The 22848-nt window shown below is 27.8% G+C and overlaps 1 protein-coding gene across 1 annotated transcript; it reads right to left on the minus strand.

Annotated features, from left to right (window-relative positions):
* Positions 1 to 2324: 2324 nt before the first annotated feature.
* On the minus strand, positions 2325 to 9670 carry LOC111042365. Its single transcript, XM_022326956.1, has 8 exons — positions 9297 to 9670; positions 7710 to 7811; positions 6934 to 7410; positions 6744 to 6872; positions 5831 to 5921; positions 4698 to 4874; positions 4446 to 4634; positions 2325 to 2615 (listed from the first exon to the last, which is right to left on the minus strand). The coding sequence occupies exons 1-8, from the start codon at positions 9467 to 9469 to the stop codon at positions 2403 to 2405; spliced, it is 1551 nt and encodes a 516-aa protein (XP_022182648.1). The 5' UTR covers positions 9470 to 9670; the 3' UTR covers positions 2325 to 2402.
* Between the last annotated feature and the right edge of the window lie 13178 nt (positions 9671 to 22848).

Genomic DNA, 22848 nt, shown 5'->3' on the forward strand with positions numbered 1-22848 from the left:
TTCTCCTGTCACCTAACTAATAAAAGTTGAAAATGAATCAGTATTACTAAATTTGAAAAAACTGTTAAAAGTAGCTTTAACGCTCCCCACTACCACAGCTTTTTGTGAAAAATCCTTTTCTGCTTTGCGAAAGATTAAAACATGCCTTAATTCATCTATGAAGCAAAATTGTTTTAATGACTTGGCATTATTGTCTATTGGAAATTCTAAGAAATTTAAATTTAAAAAAAAATATGTGATGAATTGGCTAAAGAATCTAGAAATTTATATTATAAAAAACATATTTTAATAAATTTAATATTTCGTAGTTAATATATTGGTTGTATTTAAATGACAAAATAGTAATTAACACAATATAACGCTTCTAACTAAAAATAAGTATTGTTTTGGATCATTCTATGTAGTAATTTATGGTATGAAATGTTTAAATATGAAGCCCACCCCCATGTATTGTACCTTTAAATACACCCCAGAAAATTACGAAACTGTATGAGATTATGTACATAGAATGACAATCTTCACGAGTTGGGTTGGATGCTAAACAGCGTTTTCTGAGGTTTCTCCAAACATCTTCAATTTTTGTTGATAATTTCACCACGCGCTTTGTAAAATTAATGACCTATCTCTAGACGTGACAATAGCAGATCTGTTAAGCTTCTAGATACTTATGATTTTTTGAATGTATATTAAAACAAAAAATGTGTACTGCAAATAATGATTATAAAAAAGCAATAGAATTTGCACTAAATCTGAATTTATAATATAATGTATAGTGTGTAAAAAAATATTTGTTTTTAAGGTGCTATTGTTTGGCATATACTTTAATTAGTTTATAAATACATTTTTAGTAAGTAATAGATATGAGTATAATAATTAGATATCTTATTTTAAACATTTATAGATTTGCTTGAAATAGATAAATGCAGTTAGTCCTTAAATTCATATTGTAGTTGACACTTAAAATGATTAATTCATTAAATAAATTATATACATAGATGTCATAATAACATGAATAGTTAAAATATAAAATAAATAGTAATTAATTTAGCTTATGGTACATTCTATATTAAAAAACAAAAATAACTTAATACACGAGTACCTTCTCTCAGTAGAGTACAAGGAGGGTTTATAAACTAATCTTTTCCTACATAGTTTATTAACAAACAAATTGTGCTATAAATATACAATTTTATCAATCAAAAATAATAACAAGATAGGTATTAGCAAAACATGAAGAAAAGCAATGTTGATAACACAAATAGTTTCTGAAGTCATACAATTAAAATATAAAGTGCCACGACCAATTAATTATGCAAAATGAGATTTTGCATTTGATTTATAAATAACAATATTCACATTTTGACGAAATTGTTTTCTTACTTTATAAAGAAAAATAAAGCGTGCAAATACATTAAATTCACAGCTCTGTTGAAGAATTATAATATTGAATAATATAATAATACAATATACTTAAATTCATAAAGTGTAATAGGTAAGAACTATATGTAATTAAAAATTATGAATGTATGAAAATTAAATTGATATCAAACTTTATTCACTACAAACTGTTTACAATTTTATCATGCTTTCTAACAGTCTCTACTGACTATTCTTTCAGTATGTCAGGATCAGAATATGACTAAAATACTTTAGAAAAATACAGGTAAATAATCTCATGTTAGTGGCTAAATAGCAGGGAAAAACATAGATTGATTAATCTTCATTATCTTAATGAGATTGGTGCTCCTTTATTTGCCATTTAAAATTAAAATGCACTACATGTCATGTTTCTATTTTCTACTGGTAGCATACCCGTTTAGTAGCAACAGAAATATTTTTAGTTCCTATAACGTGGGCTACAGTATCTGGCCATCACCATTAAACCTACTTGCTCCCACTACCACTACCAATCACCACAACCTCCGTTTTAATAACATTCTACGTTCTAAGTACCCCAAGTCACCTCCTTATTCGAGCCAATAAATATTTATGAATTATAACTTAATACTTTATTTGGATGTATTTGGGTGTATATTGGTTTTAAAAGTTATTATAAATTATTATTTATCAATTATAGTAATTACTTTTAATAGTAATTAAAAAAGTATTTTATCTTAAAATTTTATATATTAAGATTAAAATTATCTGATTATTCTTTGGATTTTATAATGATACTTTATCCATATATATTTTCAAATAATAGTTTTGGATAATTTGCTTTTAATGAATTAATTATAAAGAATTTTAAAAACAAATTAATTACAAAAAGAGTCTAAAATGTTAAACAATTTATGTCCATCATTTTGTTACAAATTAATAATACTTTTAAATTAAGGATGTGAAGAGGATATATCAAAATTTAAAATCTATAGATGTGTTGAATTTGAGACTTCAGTGTTATATTATACTGCTAAATTTGGTGGATCGTCCAAGTCCATAGGAGATTCTTTTGTGTCCGGAAGATCTTCAGAGTCAGAGTTCAGAGACTTTTCTGTACTTGGATCTACAGACAACTTCAAATTTTTAGCTGAATCTCGCGGTGTTTCCTCAGTTGTAGGTGGGGCTGTAGACTCTATTACGTCCATAAATGAATCAAATTCTTCCAAACCATATTCCTATAAAAAATTGTAATTATGACACATGAAATACTTCATTGACAATTTAATTGAGCCCCATAAAGTTAGGTACTTATGTTATAAGTAAACCCACTTTGTTTACTTTAAAATAAGTTCCACAAAGATGTAAAATCCAATAATACAAAATAAATAACAAGTTTTTAGGTTTGTTGTTTGATATTGAAAGATATTTTATAATGTAATTTGTACATCAATTGTAAGGGGTTTTCTACGACCGCACTAACCAAGAAAACTACTGAACCGATTTGCCTGGAATTTTTTACTGTTATACCCAACACTTTGCTGAAGGTTTTAGTACTACTTTTGTCAATAAAAAATAAGTATATAAATAAGTTATTATTAATTAAAATAAACGTGTAAATTGGATACCTATCCCTTTTTAGTAAGAAATAGTCGCTGGCTGAAAATAAATAACAATCAAAATCTCTCGCGTTGCCCGGCAACGATTTTGATTGTTATTTATTAATTGTTTATTGTCAAAGCATATCTAGTTTGTGCTTGATTTGATAAAATGTTTTTGATTCTACTTATGAAGGTTTATTGAGAATGCTAATATAGTTAAATTTCGGGTAAGCGGCCAATTCATCATTATGCCGTATTGCCGCGAGTGCCAAGAGCACGGATTGAAAGTAAAATAAAATACAATGAAGTCGCTTTTTTATAAACTCCCAAACTACTTACTAAATAGTCGAGCAGTTTTTTTTAAATTAAAGAGGACATCACAAAAAAGGTTGTAGGCATAAATTTAGTCCGATAAAGTTAATAAATAATTAGTTATTATTACTTAAAATAAATAGGTAAATTGTACACCTATACCTTTTTTTAGTAAGAAATACTCGCTGGCTGAAAATAAATAACAATCAAACTCTACAACTACAGAGCTTCTAGGCAGATCGGTATCGACGTGGAATAATAAACAATTATGATAATTATTTAGTTTAGCAAAAAAAAAAACAATTAATTTTATCTGAGTATCTGCTATTAGTATTTATAATCAATCAATGGAGGTTACTGGCAGCAAATTATATTTAGTTGAACTCTCGAAAGGTCAAAATTTAAAATCAAAAGTTCTATTTTGTATTTTTCAAAACATTCGGCGGAGAGATACCTATGAACATTTTAAAATTATAGTATTATTTATACAATAATTGTTTTTTAACCTTGGTAACCAAAAACAGACGATATAATTTTTTGTCAACATTATGAAGAATCCGTGGTGGCGATGCTAAATTTATACGGATACATTACCACGGAGACGTGACTAAAAATGGTCTAAAATAAAAATAATTATTTAAAATCCAGAAAATAAATATTACTATAATATCTGAGAAATCTTGCAATAGCGAAGCATTGCCGGGTCAGCTAGTATATTATAATTTATAATTGTATATTATTTATACATATATTTAGAATTAAATCAGTAACTTGTGGAGCACTTGCACTTGAAAACTTACATAAATATTGAAAAAAAACGAAATTTTAAGTGTAAGTGAAAAACACTTGGAATCCATAATAGGTATATGGTTCAAAGTTAATCAATTTTAAATTAATTCCTGAAAAAACTTCAAAGTACTTCTTAACTTCAATATAAAAATGTTTTGAGATTAATCTGTAGTTTAACATATTGAATAGGTAGGCAAATTATATGACTTCATAACTCTATGCATTTTATAATGTTATTTCTGGTGACTCAATCTATGAAAATTTCTTTATCTAATATGAATTGTCCATACAAAAATTTACATTGAACACAAAATTTAGTTTAAATTGGAAATTAATACAGATTACATCCTTGATATTTATACTTACTCGTTTGAGAAATGCCGTTAAATTTTTCAAACATTCTTTTTTTGTCGAACTGTATTTTAAAGTATGTATTCTAGGTGCAGTGCACTTTTTGGAACAAAAATGATTTTTGAAATTTGATGTATCAAGTTCTCTTGTTTCAGTAACTAGACATTTACTCCAAAATTCTTTTTCCTTTTTACTCATTGTTATCTTATAAGGAAAAAATGTATTTTAGATATATTTTAATATAATTATCTGTTTAAAATAGCTTACTTTGACGTGCATGTATTTATTGACTGCCCATTTAGATTTTCTAATACATTTTTCAAACTTATTTGATAATACAGTAATCCATTTATTACGACGTCTTACTTTAACCTTGAAACCAACTATGGTTACCACTACTTTAATGTTTGGAAACATGTCAACAACCAAGTCAGATATATCCAACTAAACATAACACAAAAACACTGATGTATGCATAATGTATAACTTTTAAATGAAATATTTCCAATACCTAGTGTTACTAGTTACTATGTATTAAATAATAATGAATACTAGTATTCTGATATAATATTTATCTAGTTTGAGTATGATATTTTTAGTACAAAAAGTGTAATACAATTATTGTATATCAATTGTATAGTTTAAAACTATAAAAAAAATCATTAATGATATTTAAAGCTGTTGGTATCAGTGAGCGCTTCCATTCAATACGTTTTTAGAATATTAAGCAGAAGATTAGTTATCCAATATTCTGTTTAAATTTTAAATATATGTTTGAATTAAAAAAAAATTGTGATTATAAATAAATAGGTATATAGTCATAAGACATATTTTTTATATTATTGAATAGGATTTTTGGAAGTAGCTGAATTCTTATTTTAGAATTCTAAAATTAATTAATTAATTAATTATAGAATTATAGAATTATAGAGTTAAAAACACCAATATGACCATGTTGTGTGAGTGGAATGGGTCAAAAATGCATAATTATAACAACTTTATTTATTATGTATGATGAAGAAAGTGAGTCATATACGTAGCAATTTAACATTGATTAAGAATTTCCAAGAACTTACGTTATTTATGCTCTGCTATACTAATGTCTTCAAAAATCAAAAATAAAATTGCCTAACGTTCTCATACCTTATGAGTTAGTCAGTATAGTAAGATATTATTTACAATCCATAATTAATTTTCCAATATGCTACTTATTAGTAATTACCAAAAACTCTTCAACAGCCATTATAGATTATTAAGAAAATTATAGGTATCCTATATATTTAAAAATATATTTTATGTTGATTTTTAATAATTTTTATAGTGTTATTTAAAGTAAAACCACAATATATTTTGAAAAAATAAAAAATTATCCTGTGCAATAATTACTTAAGTATTCTTACATTTAAAATAATTTTATCATTTGTTTGTCTCCACCAATGACGATCATAATCATTTCCAAGATGGATATTACGATCGACAGGAAGTCTTCTCCTGAAAAATTAAAATAAATATTAATGTATACGTATATTTTGGAATGTACATAATTGCTAAATGTTTTTATACATTTATGACGAGAAGAATAAAAAATCACATTACAGAATGTTCTATGGATAAGTATTAAGTAGACCTGTCATTTATTTGAGATCAAAAATTGAGACATTAAATTTAGCGGGTAGTACATACAAGTATACAACCCCGTTCCTCCCCCCTCCAAACAAGCAATTGTCCGAATATATTGGAGATTATATTCTTAAAGAATTAAAAACTAATAGGCCGATTTTAATGAAAATTCTGTGATTATTCTAGAACAGCCATACTCAAACTTCGGCCCTCCAACGATTCACATGTGGCCCGAACAGAATAAATGTTCAAATGTTATACAATATACACAATATATAAATTTATTTTTAGTTTGTTTTTTAAATTTCCGTTCCATTCATTTCGACTTGCGGGACCGCGTAATATTTTAAAATATTTTATGTGGCCCAAATAAAAAAAAGTTAAGTATGGCTGTTCTAGAAGATATCAGAAAAATGTAGAGCAGTTTGAACCATGTTAAAAATTATTGTAAGTGATATAATATCGAATCCAATATAGGTGGATTGTCTATTCTCGGTTGAATAACTTCACAAGCAAGGTACACCAATGCCCATTTGCCATTGAACTGAGATACACTAAAACCAAGATACACTGATGTAGCGTCATGTGTTGTATAATTTATATATTTTAATTTTTTTTCGCGTGAAGTTAGTTTATATAGCTAGAACCTATATTATATTTCATCACCATTTGTAGATTTAAATTAAAACTTACCTTAGGTAAGTATGATAATCAGCCATAGTTGGCATTATTATTTTAAAACTTTGGTCGCTGTCAACATTTGTCCCAGTTGACTGTGATATACCGTTTAATGTAATCTTTCTACTTTCCGTGCGTGTGTAACTAAAAATCATAATTATCAATTAAACGTTCTTAGATAAAATTGAATTAAATTATCCCTTACAAATATTTTGAATATTTCAACATCTCTGCATAATTCTTGATACTTGATTTAGCCCTTTTATGAACACATGTACCGTCCCTTGTTTGAATAAAGGTATTAGCACTTAGGGGTGTACTTTTACTAGCATCTGAATTAGTACTTGTATTTGTACTTTCACTAGCATTTGCATTAGCACTTGTGCTTGTACTTTCACTATCATCTGTATTAGCACCTGTGTCTGTATTTTTACATGCATCTGTATTAGGACTTGTGTTTGCACTTTCACTAGCATCTGTATTTACAATTGTGTTTGTACTTTCGCCAGCATCTGTATTAGTAATTGTTTTTGTACTTTCACTAGTATCTGTATTAGCACATGTGTCTGTAAGTTTACTAGTATCTGTATCAGGACTTGTAATACTAACTAGTTTCTTCTCAATTTTCTTCAATATGTCATCGTCAAAAACTTGACTTGTCAAATCAATAAAATTGGGTACTCTAATACATAAAATGTAAGCACATTAATAATTATTTATAACTGTTATTATAATAGAGTAATATATTCAAAACAATGCATTTAATTAAAAACAAATAGAGCATTAATTTTATTCTTATTATCATAAGATCATATATATCAATATATGTATTATAGCCTTGTAGGTATTCAGTAAGTACCTAATTATTTTGTCAATATTTTAATGGACATTTTATATATTCCAATTCATTTTATGGAATAAAAAAACATGGGAAATCAAATAGAAATTCTTGCAAAGTAATAAATACACATTTATACTTACTTCAATTCATCATTGATATTACTTGTATACCAATCAATAAAACCTTTTTTAAGCACTCCACAAAATTCAATCAAATCATTTGTTTGTCTTTGTCTTGAAGTTCTAAAAAAAAAATCTTGATCATATTATGTTATTAGATTAAACAGAAATTAATAGTTCTAATATTGTAGTTAATTCCTTTATATAGATTATTCCTTATACTATGATGTCATATATATGTGTATACAGTATACATATGTACCTATCATATTTTATTATGTGTGCTTATAAACTATATAACAAAAATGAGAACAATATGGTACCGCAATAGGCATCAGGTGGTGCGGGAGTGAGTATTTAATACCTAGGGGGGGGGGGGGGTGGATCAATAAATAACTGAGTAATTTTTAAAGGGTGAGGGGGTTGAACACAAAGGGGCTGTGTGTTTTGGTCGATCGAGTCCTGTAGGGGAGATGTGTTGGTCATCTTGAAAAGAAAATGTGGCGGGCTGATGGTCAGCCTGGCATTAAGAAGGAGTGAAGTAGAGTGAAATTGAATATTTAACAAGGTGGAGTAGTTTTAGGGGATGGGGTCCTTTGGGCCGGTGGGAGGGAGGGGGGTGCAATACCAAACGACTGCTTTTAAATGATAAGTAAATAATAATGCTCGTGCAAACGTTACCCGCAGGAGTAGTACACACTAAAAATTCGACTATATCTGAGAGTAGGTACGTAATCATTTATTTCACCTTATATCGTCTGAAATGATTCACTAGTTCATAATTTTGGTGGAAAGTTGATTCTAAACTTGGTGTAGGGTGAATAAAAATTTGTTGATGACTACTAACAGTTTATTTCCTAGTGTTGGTAGGCACATACCAGCCTAGTGCATACCTATCTAGCCAGGGGTTGGCTAATGTTTATTTTAGCCTATATTATAACATTATATTTAAAAAAATGATTTTGCAAAATTCTATACCCCCCCCCCTGCTCACACAAAATTATTGTCTACCCCACTGGATATATATGTGTATATCATATATTCATATGGTATAATTTATTGTATTAAATAATATATATGATAATGCGATTCAATATTAACATGGAATTTGTTTACGGGTAGAGGTTAAACGCGCTGAAAAAACATATAGTAATTTGTACAGACGTTTTGAAAAAATACTCGATCAGTGCATCGCTGTTTTTGAAAAATGACAATGTAGGTACGATACGGGAAAAGAATCAAACCCATTGTCCAAATAATGACTACAGGGAATCGGTGTAACCGGTCTATAACAACAATATAAAAATATATCGAGGGGTAGATAGGTTAGTCGAAGAACAGTGGGTGTGGTGTAGGGAGCGGGGGTCCATTATGTGAACTCGAAACGCACGGCAGAGTTGGTGGCAGGGGGTATGATGTATGTCGTTATTACACGTTAATAAAATATATACTGAGCACGTTATAGAGATCAAAATATGTGAGACGATCGTGGATAAAGTAGGTCACATTAAAATCTTAAACCCACAGATATGTATTTTTACAAGTAATATTATTATATTATTTAGTCATAGACTAGCTATCATATAATAAGTGCGAGGAAAACCTCACCTCTGGAACGCGTAATCGTTCATGGCCATCAACATGTGATCGAAGTCTGGCAAACGTTGTTCAATTTTCATGAACATGTCGTAAAATTGAGACCAGTCGATGTTGTCTGCGGGGCGCTGTGTCGGGATGACGTCGCCCTGTTCTGGGCGTGGCTCATCTGCGGATTCAGACATCTCGGGATGAAGGTTGAAAAGCGATCTGCGACGTCTGGACTGTCAGGGTGCTATTGCAAGAGTAACTCGAGAACGGACACCAGCTTTGGTCCCTGGGAAATCTGCGGAAAGCTCGCGCCGGCGTGTTGCACACGTACTGAGGGGGAATGAGGCGTGGCCCGGGAAATGGCCCGGAGTGGGTGTGGGCCGGGTGTGAAGCTGGTGGTGCGCCGGAGCCATGACACACAGGACTACGTGGACTATGCATGGGATGGAGTGCGGGGGTACATCGGGGAACTCAGTGAAAGCTGTGTAGCCAGGTTCATGGTACGGTCGTGGAAGCAGTACGATCGATACAGCTGGAAGCTGTGTGGGTGGCCGGGCCACCCAGTTGGCGCCATCACGAACTCAAATTTCTACTGTATGATGAAAGGTGGAAACTGTGATCGTTTAAGCTATGACGTTTGGGTGCAGGCTGAAATATGACCTAACAAGATGATATCCACGGGCGCCAGGACCTTCCTGCTCCTGCGTGGGTCCGCTAAAAACAAATATATTTTCTCGTTACAGGGTTTTTAAATTATATAATTTGTATTTAAAATAAATATATAATATAATGGGTATATTATACCCATAAGTATATCAAAGTTTAAATATTTTATACTTATTTCTATAACGGCCTAAAAGGCCAAATATTAATTATGTGGTCAATTTTTTGGTAACGCAATAAAGTACCAATCTTTATAATTTTCACTGCCCAAGCTTCCTTTAACATTGTTCAGTACCTATGTAAAAACATAATAAATAAAATAAATAACTGTTGTTAATAAACAAGGCCGTGGTTTGAATTGGTTGAACTACAATACTGTTTTATAAGCACTCACTTATGTCTTTTGTTCAGAAACAGGGAAAGTGTGTGATAACTTATAAGTAATATAGGTATTATATTACATCTGAACAGTGACCACCCTAAATCAGTCTACATAATTTCGTTCTAAAAAAATATAATTTAAGAAAAAAATGGCAGTCACTATTTTTATTTAGGTATAAAAAATATTTAAATCGTTCTAAAAAAATATAATTTAAGAAAAAAATGGCAGTCACTATTTTTATTTAGGTATAAAAAATATTTAAAAACTATTCCGGATGAAACTTGGTTGAAGACTCAATATTTTATTAAAGAATATAAGGAAACAGTTTTTTATTTCTGTACTTCAGAATTTCGGATTATTTAAAGTACACATTAAATCTCGAGATTTAATTAAATTTATATGTTTGTGTATTTAAGTTTCCATTCTCCAGCATTTATACTTTTAGTTAATTTAAACTCGATTTGATACTACAATGAATTAGGAAACTAAAATAATTTGTCTTTGAGTAGTGTATCATGAATTCGTGAAAAAGTTAAAAATTAACCCTCTAAATTAACTTTAGAGATTTAATTTTTAATTGTCTACGTCATCCTTAGCCATGTTTATACTAAAAATTGGTGGTACCTACACCTCTTAAACGTTAAGAAATAGAATCACTTCTACTGTCTTACCGGAAAAACTGATTGATACTAAAAAACATTTTGTAGCAAGTAATTAGTATATTTTTCATATCGTTAATATCTTATTTGTCTCACATGTGAAAATTATTAAAGCATGAGCACTATAAACTTAAATCAGATTATTTGAAAAAATGTATTATATATTTATATGACTATAGTACCTATACAATTTGCAAAATAGAATTTTGTATAGTTTATGCATTACAGCATTATAAATTATATTATAATAATACATTATAACAAATTTGATCGAACTCAATTCATTCTATATTATTTATATAGGTACATAAAACATATTTAGGATTTTAATTCACAGTCATGGTATTAATAAACTATAATATTATAAAAATATTGCTTGGTATATACATCAAAGTCATTAAAAATGATATATACCTATATACATTTAAACAGAATATATTTTATTTTTATTTTTTTATACACCTTATTAAAAAGCATAACTGAGCTGGGTAACATTAATATAGGTAACATTGTAACAATCAATATTTAAACTATCTATTTAAAAAAAATGTGTAACCTAGATTCATATTATACAAATATTATATTTATAACAAATGAAATGTTTATGATGTTTTTGTTCATCATTTTGTACATATTTATAATACAAGAGAGAGAACAAATTGTGTTCTTATATCGTATTCAACGAACAAAATATTAATTCAGTAAAATAAAAATAAATATTTAATGACATTGTGACGTGAGTTCGGGCAAAATAACGTTTCCCTCGTGACGTCTATCACGTTAACATTGCTCCTTTTCGTTTTCGGTGGATGTGGTGGGGGGTGGTAAACGATAATCTAAAACGGGAGGCGGGTAGACAAAATGGGATCAGGGGGCATTTGCTTGGTGTCATGACAACACCCTCTTACGATCAATAACTATCAAAAATAAATGCTCTGATATAAATTATTTCATTCAAGTGCATGTAGGTAATAAAAAAATAGGTAGGCACTTTATTTTTTTCGGACTAAGTATTACTTCCCCAAATTATAAAATAGTATGTTTTAAACTGGTTATCCCACATAAAAAAATGGGTTTTTTCCTAATTATTGTAACGGTATGGCGTAGCTGCATAGATGTGTTTAAACATGTCTGAGTCTGACGACTCTGAAATTTGGCCATATCAAGAACTGTTAACTTAGATAAACTCAAAACTATTTTTTAGTATTTTTGTTTCGATGTATTGAGACTAATAATTTGATATATAAGGAACTTCCAGGAAAAAACTTCAAGATAGAACTCAAAAAGTTCTACATAGCATGCCTTATATTAGTATACCAATTACAAGACAATTGTTGGGAAATCAATTCTTGTGTTTTGTGTAAGTATAGGTACTTTTTACCTTTCATATTATGACATTATATAGACTATAAATAATTAATTATGATTGATTTATGGTAGTCTAGAAAAAGAATTTTTTGGAAATTATCAGTTAAATGAACTAACAGTAAATTTACAAAAAGGACCTACTTACGTATTTCTTAGCCGCCAAATATACGATGTTAAATACAGTGGTGTGGCGAACTGAAAATATTTCAGAGGCAAGTAACATAAATCCCGAAGATTCAACCACCCCCTACTATAAACCCAAATAGAGGTGGAGAGGGGTAGGCTTAAAATAATCTTGTTTGAATTTTGATCAATTCTAATTACAATAATATAGTGCTCGAATATAAGTATCTTACTCATGTAGTCATAGTAAAGTATTATATATTTATATAATAAGAAATTGGTGGGTACCGAGTAGTGTACCTATCTATAAGTGAGTCACGAAAAAAAAAACTTGGAAAATCCCAAAGACAATTACCTCTGAAATTACTCTTCGTCATACTGGTTAAATATAAGAGTACCTGAGTACTAAAGCCTGTCTACAGTGACATTAGTCACAACTCACGCAGATGATAAATGGCAACACTTTTATCATCTGTCGATTCCACGTTAGAGTTTTTATACACTGTTAATATATTATATATTTACAAAAGGTATGGTTTGTAATTTTGTAAAATATGCTTGTGTCTGCGCCATCGAAGAATGCTGGAAGAAGACAACATTATAATAAAATATTATTTTTATATCCCTAAATATAATTCAATTTAGGCGAAGGCGGAGGCGGACGCCATGCTGGGCTGGTCCTTTTTGTATTTTCACCGTATTTTATTGTTCCGAACGTTTTTACTAAGATTTTACTTCTGATAATATCGCACAATACATTTAATGATTTGTGCTTGTGAACATATTCTAGAAAGATGTAGTAGGTACCTATACCCATGTATTCCACTCGAAAAATAAATGCCTACCATAAATAAATGTGTGACAGCTATTGAAATTGTACGTGGGTGCGGCTCGCTATTTAGTGAGGTTTGTATAGGCAGATATAAGATACCTAGTTGTTATCAGATGTAATTTATAAATGAAAATCTCTTTACCTTTTTTTTTAAAGAGAACTCCCTTTTTGCAATTCTTCTATAATTTTATCTGAATCTAATAGTGTTCATTTCTGTTTTTCCATGGCCATTAACATGAATGCTTCTAGTTTTGGATCCAAAATTTGACTACGAAGTCTTGACTTAATGTTTTTTAAGAAAGAAAAAGATTTTTCATATGATATTTGGGTTTATGGTAGAGTAAGTACATATTTGTGTGCTAAAAATGAAATAAAAAAAATGATGTAAGGCTCTTAGAAGCCTTAGCTTCTAAAAGTAGTTTTTTTTCGTCGAATTTTTTCAACTCCTCCTTTTTTATTGCAGTCTGATCCATCCATTTCCATTTTATTTTATAATTCACAACTATTAGGAGCTATTTTAATATAAAATATTCTATCAAATATTCCTAGTTAAGCACTTAGTAATTAAATTGTAAAATTAACCAAATTGTGAACTGCTGTCTATCGAGTGCTTATAAATGCTGAGGTTTTGAATGACGATTGATATTTTATATAAATAATATAATTTATAAATAAAAAATAAAAATATTCCTGTTTAACGACTTGCATCAATGATCATTCAGAGCCGTCATTATACCCGCAACCCGCCGGCCCATCTGATCGACGACAACTCGAATAACCAATTATTTTACTGTAAACGGAGGTTGATTTTTTGTATAGTTATTGTTATTTCTAATATTTCTTATTGATAATTAATATTATTATTCAGTTCGGTTGTAGACATTATATTATTACAATTTACAACGCTTTACGTTATAATATTATAGACTGTTATTGCGTAATATCACTAATATCATTGATTATAGAATGAATAATTTAAAATCAACGGTAATATTTATTAGGTTATATTTAAGTCTACTTTTCTGCTATTTACTTAGTACGCGGCCCATCGGGGATTTCCCGATTTCCCTATGGCCCAATCCGTCCCTGAATACTACTTTTTTGACTATATTTTGTATTAATTTTTAGTTTAAAATTGGTAGGTTGTATTTATATTTTATATTACAATTTAAAAATGTTCGTTTCTTTTGAAATTGAAATATCTTAAACAAATGAGCTTAGTTAGTAGATTACTAATACAATTAATAATCTTTACTTGAAGTTTGATGAAAAAAGTGAACTTAAGTTAATCTGGAGGCAGTTTAAGCTGTGTCGTGGCATGGAGCACAAATCTTCGTCCGTGCATTGAAAGGCCCCAAAGTAGCATACAAATACCCACTTAAAAGATCCTGTAAAAACATTTTGAGCCTAGCACCAATATAAAGCAAGACGGTACAGTTGGAAAACTATATAAAATAATTTATTTTTATCATGATAATGTAACATGTATACATAAGTATGTTTATGTAGGTTCCTTTAATCCTTTAGCCTATAGGTACCTACTCTGCATTATGATATTCAATACTTTAACAGCTTTAATTGGTTCAAAAAGAAATGGTCGAATTGCACTTGGGTTTAAAAAAGGTAATAGTCGAATTGCACTCAGGGAAAAAATAGGTAGTGGACGAACTGCACTCGTTCAAAAAAAGGAGTTAAAATTCTAAAAATCTTAGGCGGATGATTTTATGAAACTATATCCCAGAGAACAACGCTGTTCAAGAATTTAGTAACTATTTAGTTGATAATTATATTTCTAATGATGGACTTTTATATATTTGTATTTATTGATGTTTTAACAACATTACAAATAGATATTTATATTTTAATGCAAATTACTCATATAAGAATTACAACTAGATGGTACCAGAAAAAAATGAATGATATTGAAAAATATATTTACTTATATGCTCTAAAGCGTAATACCAGGTTAGGGTTTTTAAATGCAGTTTGTTTTTACTACAAAAAAAAAAATAAAAATGAAAAAAGATGAACAATATTTGACGATTTAAAAAAAGAATAAAAATATTATAGTTTGTATTAATACTGCAAAAAAATGATTTAAAAAATAAAGTTATAATAATACCAATAATAATGTTTGATGATTCAATATAATATCATATGTTTATAATAATATTATATTATATATTAACATAATGGACTATGGTATGTCTAAAATAATTATTTTTAACCACGCCAATGATTAAAATCATTGTCTCTCCTAATCCTGTAAGTGGGAACGGGGATGAGTGTTTATTAAACGTTTAACCACTTAAAATTCATGATATTTTTGTTGGAATGACTTATTTTGAGCCCAAGTGCAGTTCGACCATTACCTTTTTTAAACCCAAGCGCAGTTCGACTAAAATAAGTGTAACTCGACCATACCCGTAGGTACCTATACCGACAAAACAATGAAATAGAATAATTTCTAGAGCGAGCTACATATACGGATATATTAGGCAGGTATGTATTCAGTGATGCCTAACCTACGTTAATCACTGATTTTACTAGTAATGCCTAACCCTACCCAATTTTTACGTTATAAATGTTACTTTCTTACAATAATAAGTTAATTTTTTTTAATACAACCATGATCTTTAGGATTATGATAGACGCAAAATCACGATAAATACAATTAGTTCTTAAACATTGGAGAAAAAAGTAACAGAGAATTTTTATAGCAAAATATCTATTTTTATTTATAAGTTACTTTCAATAAAAGTTGATTCAATTACTATAAATTACTTAGGTATAAAATAATTTTGTTGTATTATCTTTTAAACTGAAGGTTGGACTCTACGTCTTTGCGACATTGAAAGATAATTCACAATTATATTTATTTTAATGGCTTCAAAAATTAACTGCCTAAAAATTCTCACAATTTATCATTTGAAGGAAATTTATAAAATGTTAGTTTCAGATTTTTCTTGCTGTTGTTTTTACAATTTCAAAAAGAACACCTCATGTGTAAAGTAATTTTATTATGGTTGGTATACAAAACAAAACACTTCATATACAAAGTATTTGGAGAAAAATAATCATAAAGAGATGAAATATTAATAGCAAAATATCGAAAAATTTATATAATACCATCCTCCCCTGCCCCCCCCCCTTCCCACCCAATAATTAAAACAAAAAAACACAAAAAAAGTGTTATTTGTTTATTTTTACTTAAGATTTTTTGTATAAATATTCAAATAATTATTTAGGTTATTCATTATTTATTATTTAAAAAAACAGTATTTTGAATAAAGGAGGGATATTTGAGTAGAAATAAGAATTTATAAAGACAACATATTAACACGATAGCCCCATAGGCAACCACTACGATTTCGGGGAGTTATGTCGACGTTTGTTATCATTGACTGTCCCGTATTGTCATATAGAGTATTTGGTCATACAAACCGAATAATATTTAATAAGAACAATATAACATTTAATTTTTTTTATGAACTGAGATTTTCTTAAGGTAACATCAATGAGTATTCCGAGTATCAATAGTGATACGCACACCACAGGTTGAGCAATACCAATAGATCTCCGGATCATCCCTCCTTACGTACACACTGATCTTCGATATGGGCACGCTAAAGATCAACCACCTGTGTGGCTGTACTCTCCAAGGATCAGTATGCCGTCGAGTTTCGATCAAAACAAATCGATTATTTTGTGGTTAGGTTCTCAACATTTTATATCTTGAAATGTCTTCCGATGAATTATAAGGTAATTTCTTATTATATTATGCTTAGTTGTTATTTTTATGTTAATTATTGATAAAATGCATCAATTTCTTAACAGGTAATTATCAAAAGGAACGACAACGACACTTAAAAATGAATCTATGATTTTACCTAGGTAAACTGTCCATTGAATTAAAGGGGTTTAAGCGATTGAATATTTCACGCAAAACTCATAATCTGTCGAAAAAATAATCTTTTCTACTAGTTCGATTTCAATTTCAGAAAATTAGTTGAACTAGATATCCTCTTTACTACATTTTAAAGGAAGAATTGTTTCATTTTTTTAATCCGTTGGCATATATATGCATATGCGTGTTTATTTTGAGAAATGTAGGTAATTAATTAGGAACTATACTACATTAACTATACAAAATGTCAAAACTATACGATAATAAAATAGAATATACCAGGGCCCAGACTTATATGCTCTAAAAACCTAAGAAATATGCATTTATGCTCTTGTTTTGTTGGAATAAACCCTGTAAAATACAAAAATATGCTAAAAAAGTCAATAAAAGTCTTATTTTCATTATTTTTTGTATGTTTACATAAAGTTATATTTTATTTTTAAATTTTTTAAATTTATTTTATACACGATTCATTTTTTTGTAGTAATTTCAACATATTGTAATTTCAATCTGAAAAATTAATATTTAAATATACTCAAATTAAATCAAATTAAAATAAATTAAGAGCACTCGGAAATCGACAAACACGACTAATGTATGCTTCACGAAAAAAACTACTCAAATACAGATTACTACTTGTCCCGATAGGTTTCAGATGAGATAAAAAAACGACTTCATGAAATTACATGGACAATAAATAAAACTATAAATATTACTTATTATGTATTTAAAAACCGGTAAAAAGGCAGTATAAAGTGGTAAAATACAGAAATATGCAGTACATGTCAAAATTGCAATCAGAATTAATAACCAATCTATGATAGTTTCAATGAAATAACAAACTGTTATTATATACTTTGTACTATATATCTAATTGAACATAGGGTATGCACATGGTAGATTTTTGTAATTAGGTATCTTTCTTCAGTTGGATCAATATTTAAATTTCAAATATACATGTCCATACAATTATTTTAAAATGAATCCTCAGTAAATTCATTCAGTAAAGACTAGATCTTATAATATAATAGTTTATATAATTGAAAATATACAGAGGTATATACATATTTTAGAATAATGTATCCGAATAATTCCATTTTTTGTAACAGGTGAATTTTATCAATCCTTATAACATTTATTAATGTGTCTAAGCTGAGAACAACTATTAAAATAGGCCAGACATTGTTCGGTAACTTATCGAATCAATCGATAAACTAAAGGTATTATAATATGGTGAGAAATGTGTATTTGAAGGATTTTTGCATAAATTATTAATGTTGATTTAAGATTCACTCAATATCAACAGCAACTGGTACGAGGACCAGAAATTATTCTTTAGTTTTATAAAGGTTGTATTATAATGGTATGTATTATTAAAATGAAATAATGTTGCATGATGCACTTTTACTGTGAGCTATATTTGAAAACAAAATCAACTGTTTAAACTCCATGATTTAGTACTTTAAAGTATTTTGGATAGCTGTACTATAGTATAAGTTTACAGCTATCAAAATACTTTATTTACTAGATTTTGGTAATCTTCATTCAATCTTCATATATATACAGAGATAAATAATTATATAAATATATAATTAAATGTTTGACTATTCATTTTCCTGTATCAGTAAAATAATCAGAAAGAAATGTACATGAATTACAGTTATATTTTAGAATATACTACCAGAATACTTCCAAATTTTATAATTGGAACATGACATCATATCTAAGAAGGATGTATCTTTGAATTTCAAGTGAGTAAAATATTAATAAATACCAGACGTTGCTGTAAATTATAAAGTATCCGTTGATAAACAAAATGTATTATAATAAGGAAACAAATGTGAAGTTGCAGGATTTTTTTATGGATTATTAATGTTGATTTAAGGTTCACTCAATATCAAACGCAAATTTTACAATGACCAGAAATTATGCTTTAGTTATTTGAAGGATGGACTGTATTGATATGAAATATTAATATTAAAATTTGTTGCATGATAAACTTTTACTGTGTTGTTTATTAAAAAAATAAAAATCAACTGCTTTCACTCCATGGTTTAGTACCCTGAGGGACTTATGGTTTCTATATTGGTAAATAAGTTTATAGTATCGTAAGTTCCTTAGTTACTAGATTTTGGTAATCTTCTCTCAAGAATCATATTTACAGATGTCATTTATAAATTAAATATATTATTAATTGTTGAATTACTCATGTGTATGAATTACAGTCCTTTTTTAGAATAATGTGTCCGAATAATTCCATTTTTTGTAACAGGTGAATTTTATCAATCCTTATAACATTTATTAATGTGTCTAAGCTGAGAACAACTATTAAAATAGGCCAGACATTGTTCGGTAACTTATCGAATCAATCGATAAACTAAAGGTATTATAATATGGTGAGAAATGTGTATTTGAAGGATTTTTGCATAAATTATTAATGTTGATTTAAGATTCACTCAATATCAACAGCAACTGGTACGAGGACCAGAAATTATTCTTTAGTTTTATAAAGGTTGTATTATAATGGTATGTATTATTAAAATGAAATAATGTTGCATGATGCACTTTTACTGTGGGCTATATTTGAAAACAAAATCAACTGTTTAAACTCCATGATTTAGTACTTTAAAGTATTTTGGATAGCTGTACTATAGTATAAGTTTACAGCTATCAAAATACTTTATTTACTAGATTTTGGTAATCTTCTCTCAAGAATCATATTCACAGATTTCTTTTATAAATTAAATATATTATTAATTGTTTAATTACTCATGTATATGAATTACAGTCATATTTTAGAATAATGTAATCTAACCTAACCTAATCTTTCTTTTGTAAGGTTTGATAAATGTATAAAACAAATATTTGTAATTTTTTGTATTTTTTATGTCATGTTTGCATTGTTTTTTAGGTAACTTAGTCAATATCCATGACCTAGTTATTACCTATGAAAAAAGAACATCATCAGTACACATTACCCATTTATATAGAACAATAAAGCATAGTAGTTTAATAGTTGATATTACTAATTAAATATTTACTTATAAAAACATATATGTATTAATGGGCATTAAAAAAAAATTCTTGATATTTATGATTTTATATTTAGTTTTAAATAAAAAAATAAATTCATACAAATGTTAACATGCTGAAAATAAACAAATTATAGGGAGTAACTGAATGTGTACATTATGTAATTATTATAGACATAAAAAATTATATTTACAAATAAAAATAAAAAAAGTTTAAGAAACTTATTGTTTTTGTTGATGAATTATTTTGTATAATTATATTTTTATTAGACAACATTAATTTCTAAAAAGTTATTTTAAAATTTTGACAAAACATTATTTAGAAATGAGTTTGGTGTGTTTATTGTAAAACTAAATTTATTCTAAGTTAAATTTAGGTTAGTAATAAAACGATGATAAAATCTAGGCAGGCTTATAAAAGACACTTGATTTGTTTTATTTTTCATTTAATAACAACTTTTAAATAATTTTTGTTGGAAATATAGAGGGATTTTTACTGTAAAGCACAGATTAATAATGATAAACATCAAAAGTTTAGTGTTAAATTTTTTAAAGCTATGATAATATTTATTTAGATCATTATGAATTGGCTACAAATGATCATGCAATTTTAAGTTTACGAGTACATTCATATGAATTTAAAAAAATTGACATGAGAATGTTGTACATATACATTGAGCATAACTATATAATATGGAAATAATTTAATATTTTGTAATTCAGTAGCAAAATTGTGTAAGTCTAAGATTAAATGTGCCATCAATTCATACAATTTTATTATCTAAATCAGTGGTCCCAATCTAAGGCCTGTCAAGCTTTCGGAATCGGTACGCTAAGCAATTGGTACTTAGAAAATACATTAGTGTGAAGTCATACATTTTAATTTCAAATTATCTTAAAACAAGCAATTCAAAAGTTCTCAATAAGTTAAGTAACATATTGCAATTTTTATTTTTGTAAAATTACAAAGTTAAAATAATTATTTATATAAAATTATAAAATATTACAATTATTTATATCTTTCTTCATTTTCATTACCTTTCTATCTTTTTCTTAAACAAATTAGGTTTGTTGAAAAAAAGATTGGAGACCCCTGACGTAGATTAAGTTATCATACATCATATTCTTATAATTTCTGAACTATATATTGTATTGAATACATTTAAAAGAAGATTGTAATTTTCCTGATTTGAATGACTTGTAAACTCTCCTAGGTCAGGTTCAGTACTACCTGATGGGTAGGTGAAATACGATTGAAAAAGTTCATACCTTTTTGACTATTAAGATTGTGAACACTTAGTTTTTATAATTCTATGCAACATTGCCAAATATAAAGTAGTCTGAAAAACCAAGTACCTATATAGTTATCAAAAATATAGAAAATATAGTAATCCAGCGGTGCCCTGCCCGTATAGAAAGTGCAGTGACCACTATACTTTTCAAGATTTCATCGCAGGTATCCATGTCTGAGTAAATTAAATTTATGGATATTTTGATCTTAATAACTATGTCTGATACAATTTTTTTTTCGGAATGGGTATTAACTCAACCTTATTACTGGTTGTAGTGATTGCTACACATTAAAAATTAAGGTAGAAAAATATTTAATAATAGGTAGGTAGTTAAAATTATGTGGATTAAAATATAACTCACTTTTTTAAAATCTATGTTCTTAATTTTTGTAGAAGTTTGTGTAATAATTTAATAATTAATAAATGAGTTTTGACTTGAATTTTTTAATTTGAATACCAGAATATAAAATAGATGTATGCCACTAATATTTGGCAATGTAGCACAGAATTTCGTTTTCTATAATACTCGTTTTTTGGGATTCATTGTTCCATTTTGAGCATTCTCAGTACTAAAGTATTACCTGTTTATAAATTATAATTTAATAATTTTTAAAATTCAATATACATTTAAATTTCATTGTAAAAAAATCAACTACACTATTTTGGTAAATAATAATAATTTAAATAAATTTCAAATTAAATTAACTTTTTAATTTAATTTTTATAGTAATGAGGATATACATTAAAAAAAATCTGTAAATTTCTTTTTATTGGTCTGTACAAATCTATAATTTTTTGTGACATCATTTTAAAACAACTCAGAAGTGCTTAAATATTTCCTTCGGGTAAATATAATGTTGAACAGGGAGTGTTGACATATTTACTTCAAGTAAACATAATACTGACCCAGGAGAGATTTCTAGTTTTCAAAATCGGGAGAGTTTACCATACAATTGGTAGAGTTAACCGCCCCCAATATAAATCCTTAAAAAGTATCTTATTGCTATTTTTTTTAACATTTTCAAAATTGAACCTTGACAAATATGTTAAGGAAAAAAATTGCAAACTACTTAATATTACAAATAATGAAATAACTGATAAGTAATAACATACATACTAAATAATAATTATAAAATATATTTTTACATTGTTGAATATTTGTGAAAATATAATATAAAAAACTAATAAAAGTTGAATACTCATAAATAATAGTAATAGCATTCAATTTGGTTATAAATAAATTAAATATGCATAGTTATTATATTATATTATAATATAATATAATAAACGATAATAAGAATAATGAATCAAAAAA

The sequence above is a fragment of the Myzus persicae genome, unplaced genomic scaffold, assembly GCF_001856785.1.
Source record: "Myzus persicae strain clone G006 unplaced genomic scaffold, MPER_G0061.0, whole genome shotgun sequence".
In the NCBI taxonomy this organism is placed as follows: Eukaryota; Metazoa; Arthropoda; class Insecta; order Hemiptera; family Aphididae; genus Myzus; species Myzus persicae.

Bases quoted from the DNA above. Each gene is read 5' to 3' on its own strand.
- LOC111042365 (XM_022326956.1), bottom strand. From the start codon at position 9,469: ATGTCTGAATCCGCAGATGAGCCACGCCCAGAACAGGGCGACGTCATC. The intron at 7,411-7,709 runs GTAAGTATAAAT...TTTATGTATTAG, and splicing joins AATATCAATGATGAATTGAA to AGTACCCAATTTTATTGATT. The intron at 5,922-6,743 runs GTAAGTTTTAAT...TTAATTTTTCAG, and splicing joins GATTATCATACTTACCTAAG to GAGAAGACTTCCTGTCGATC.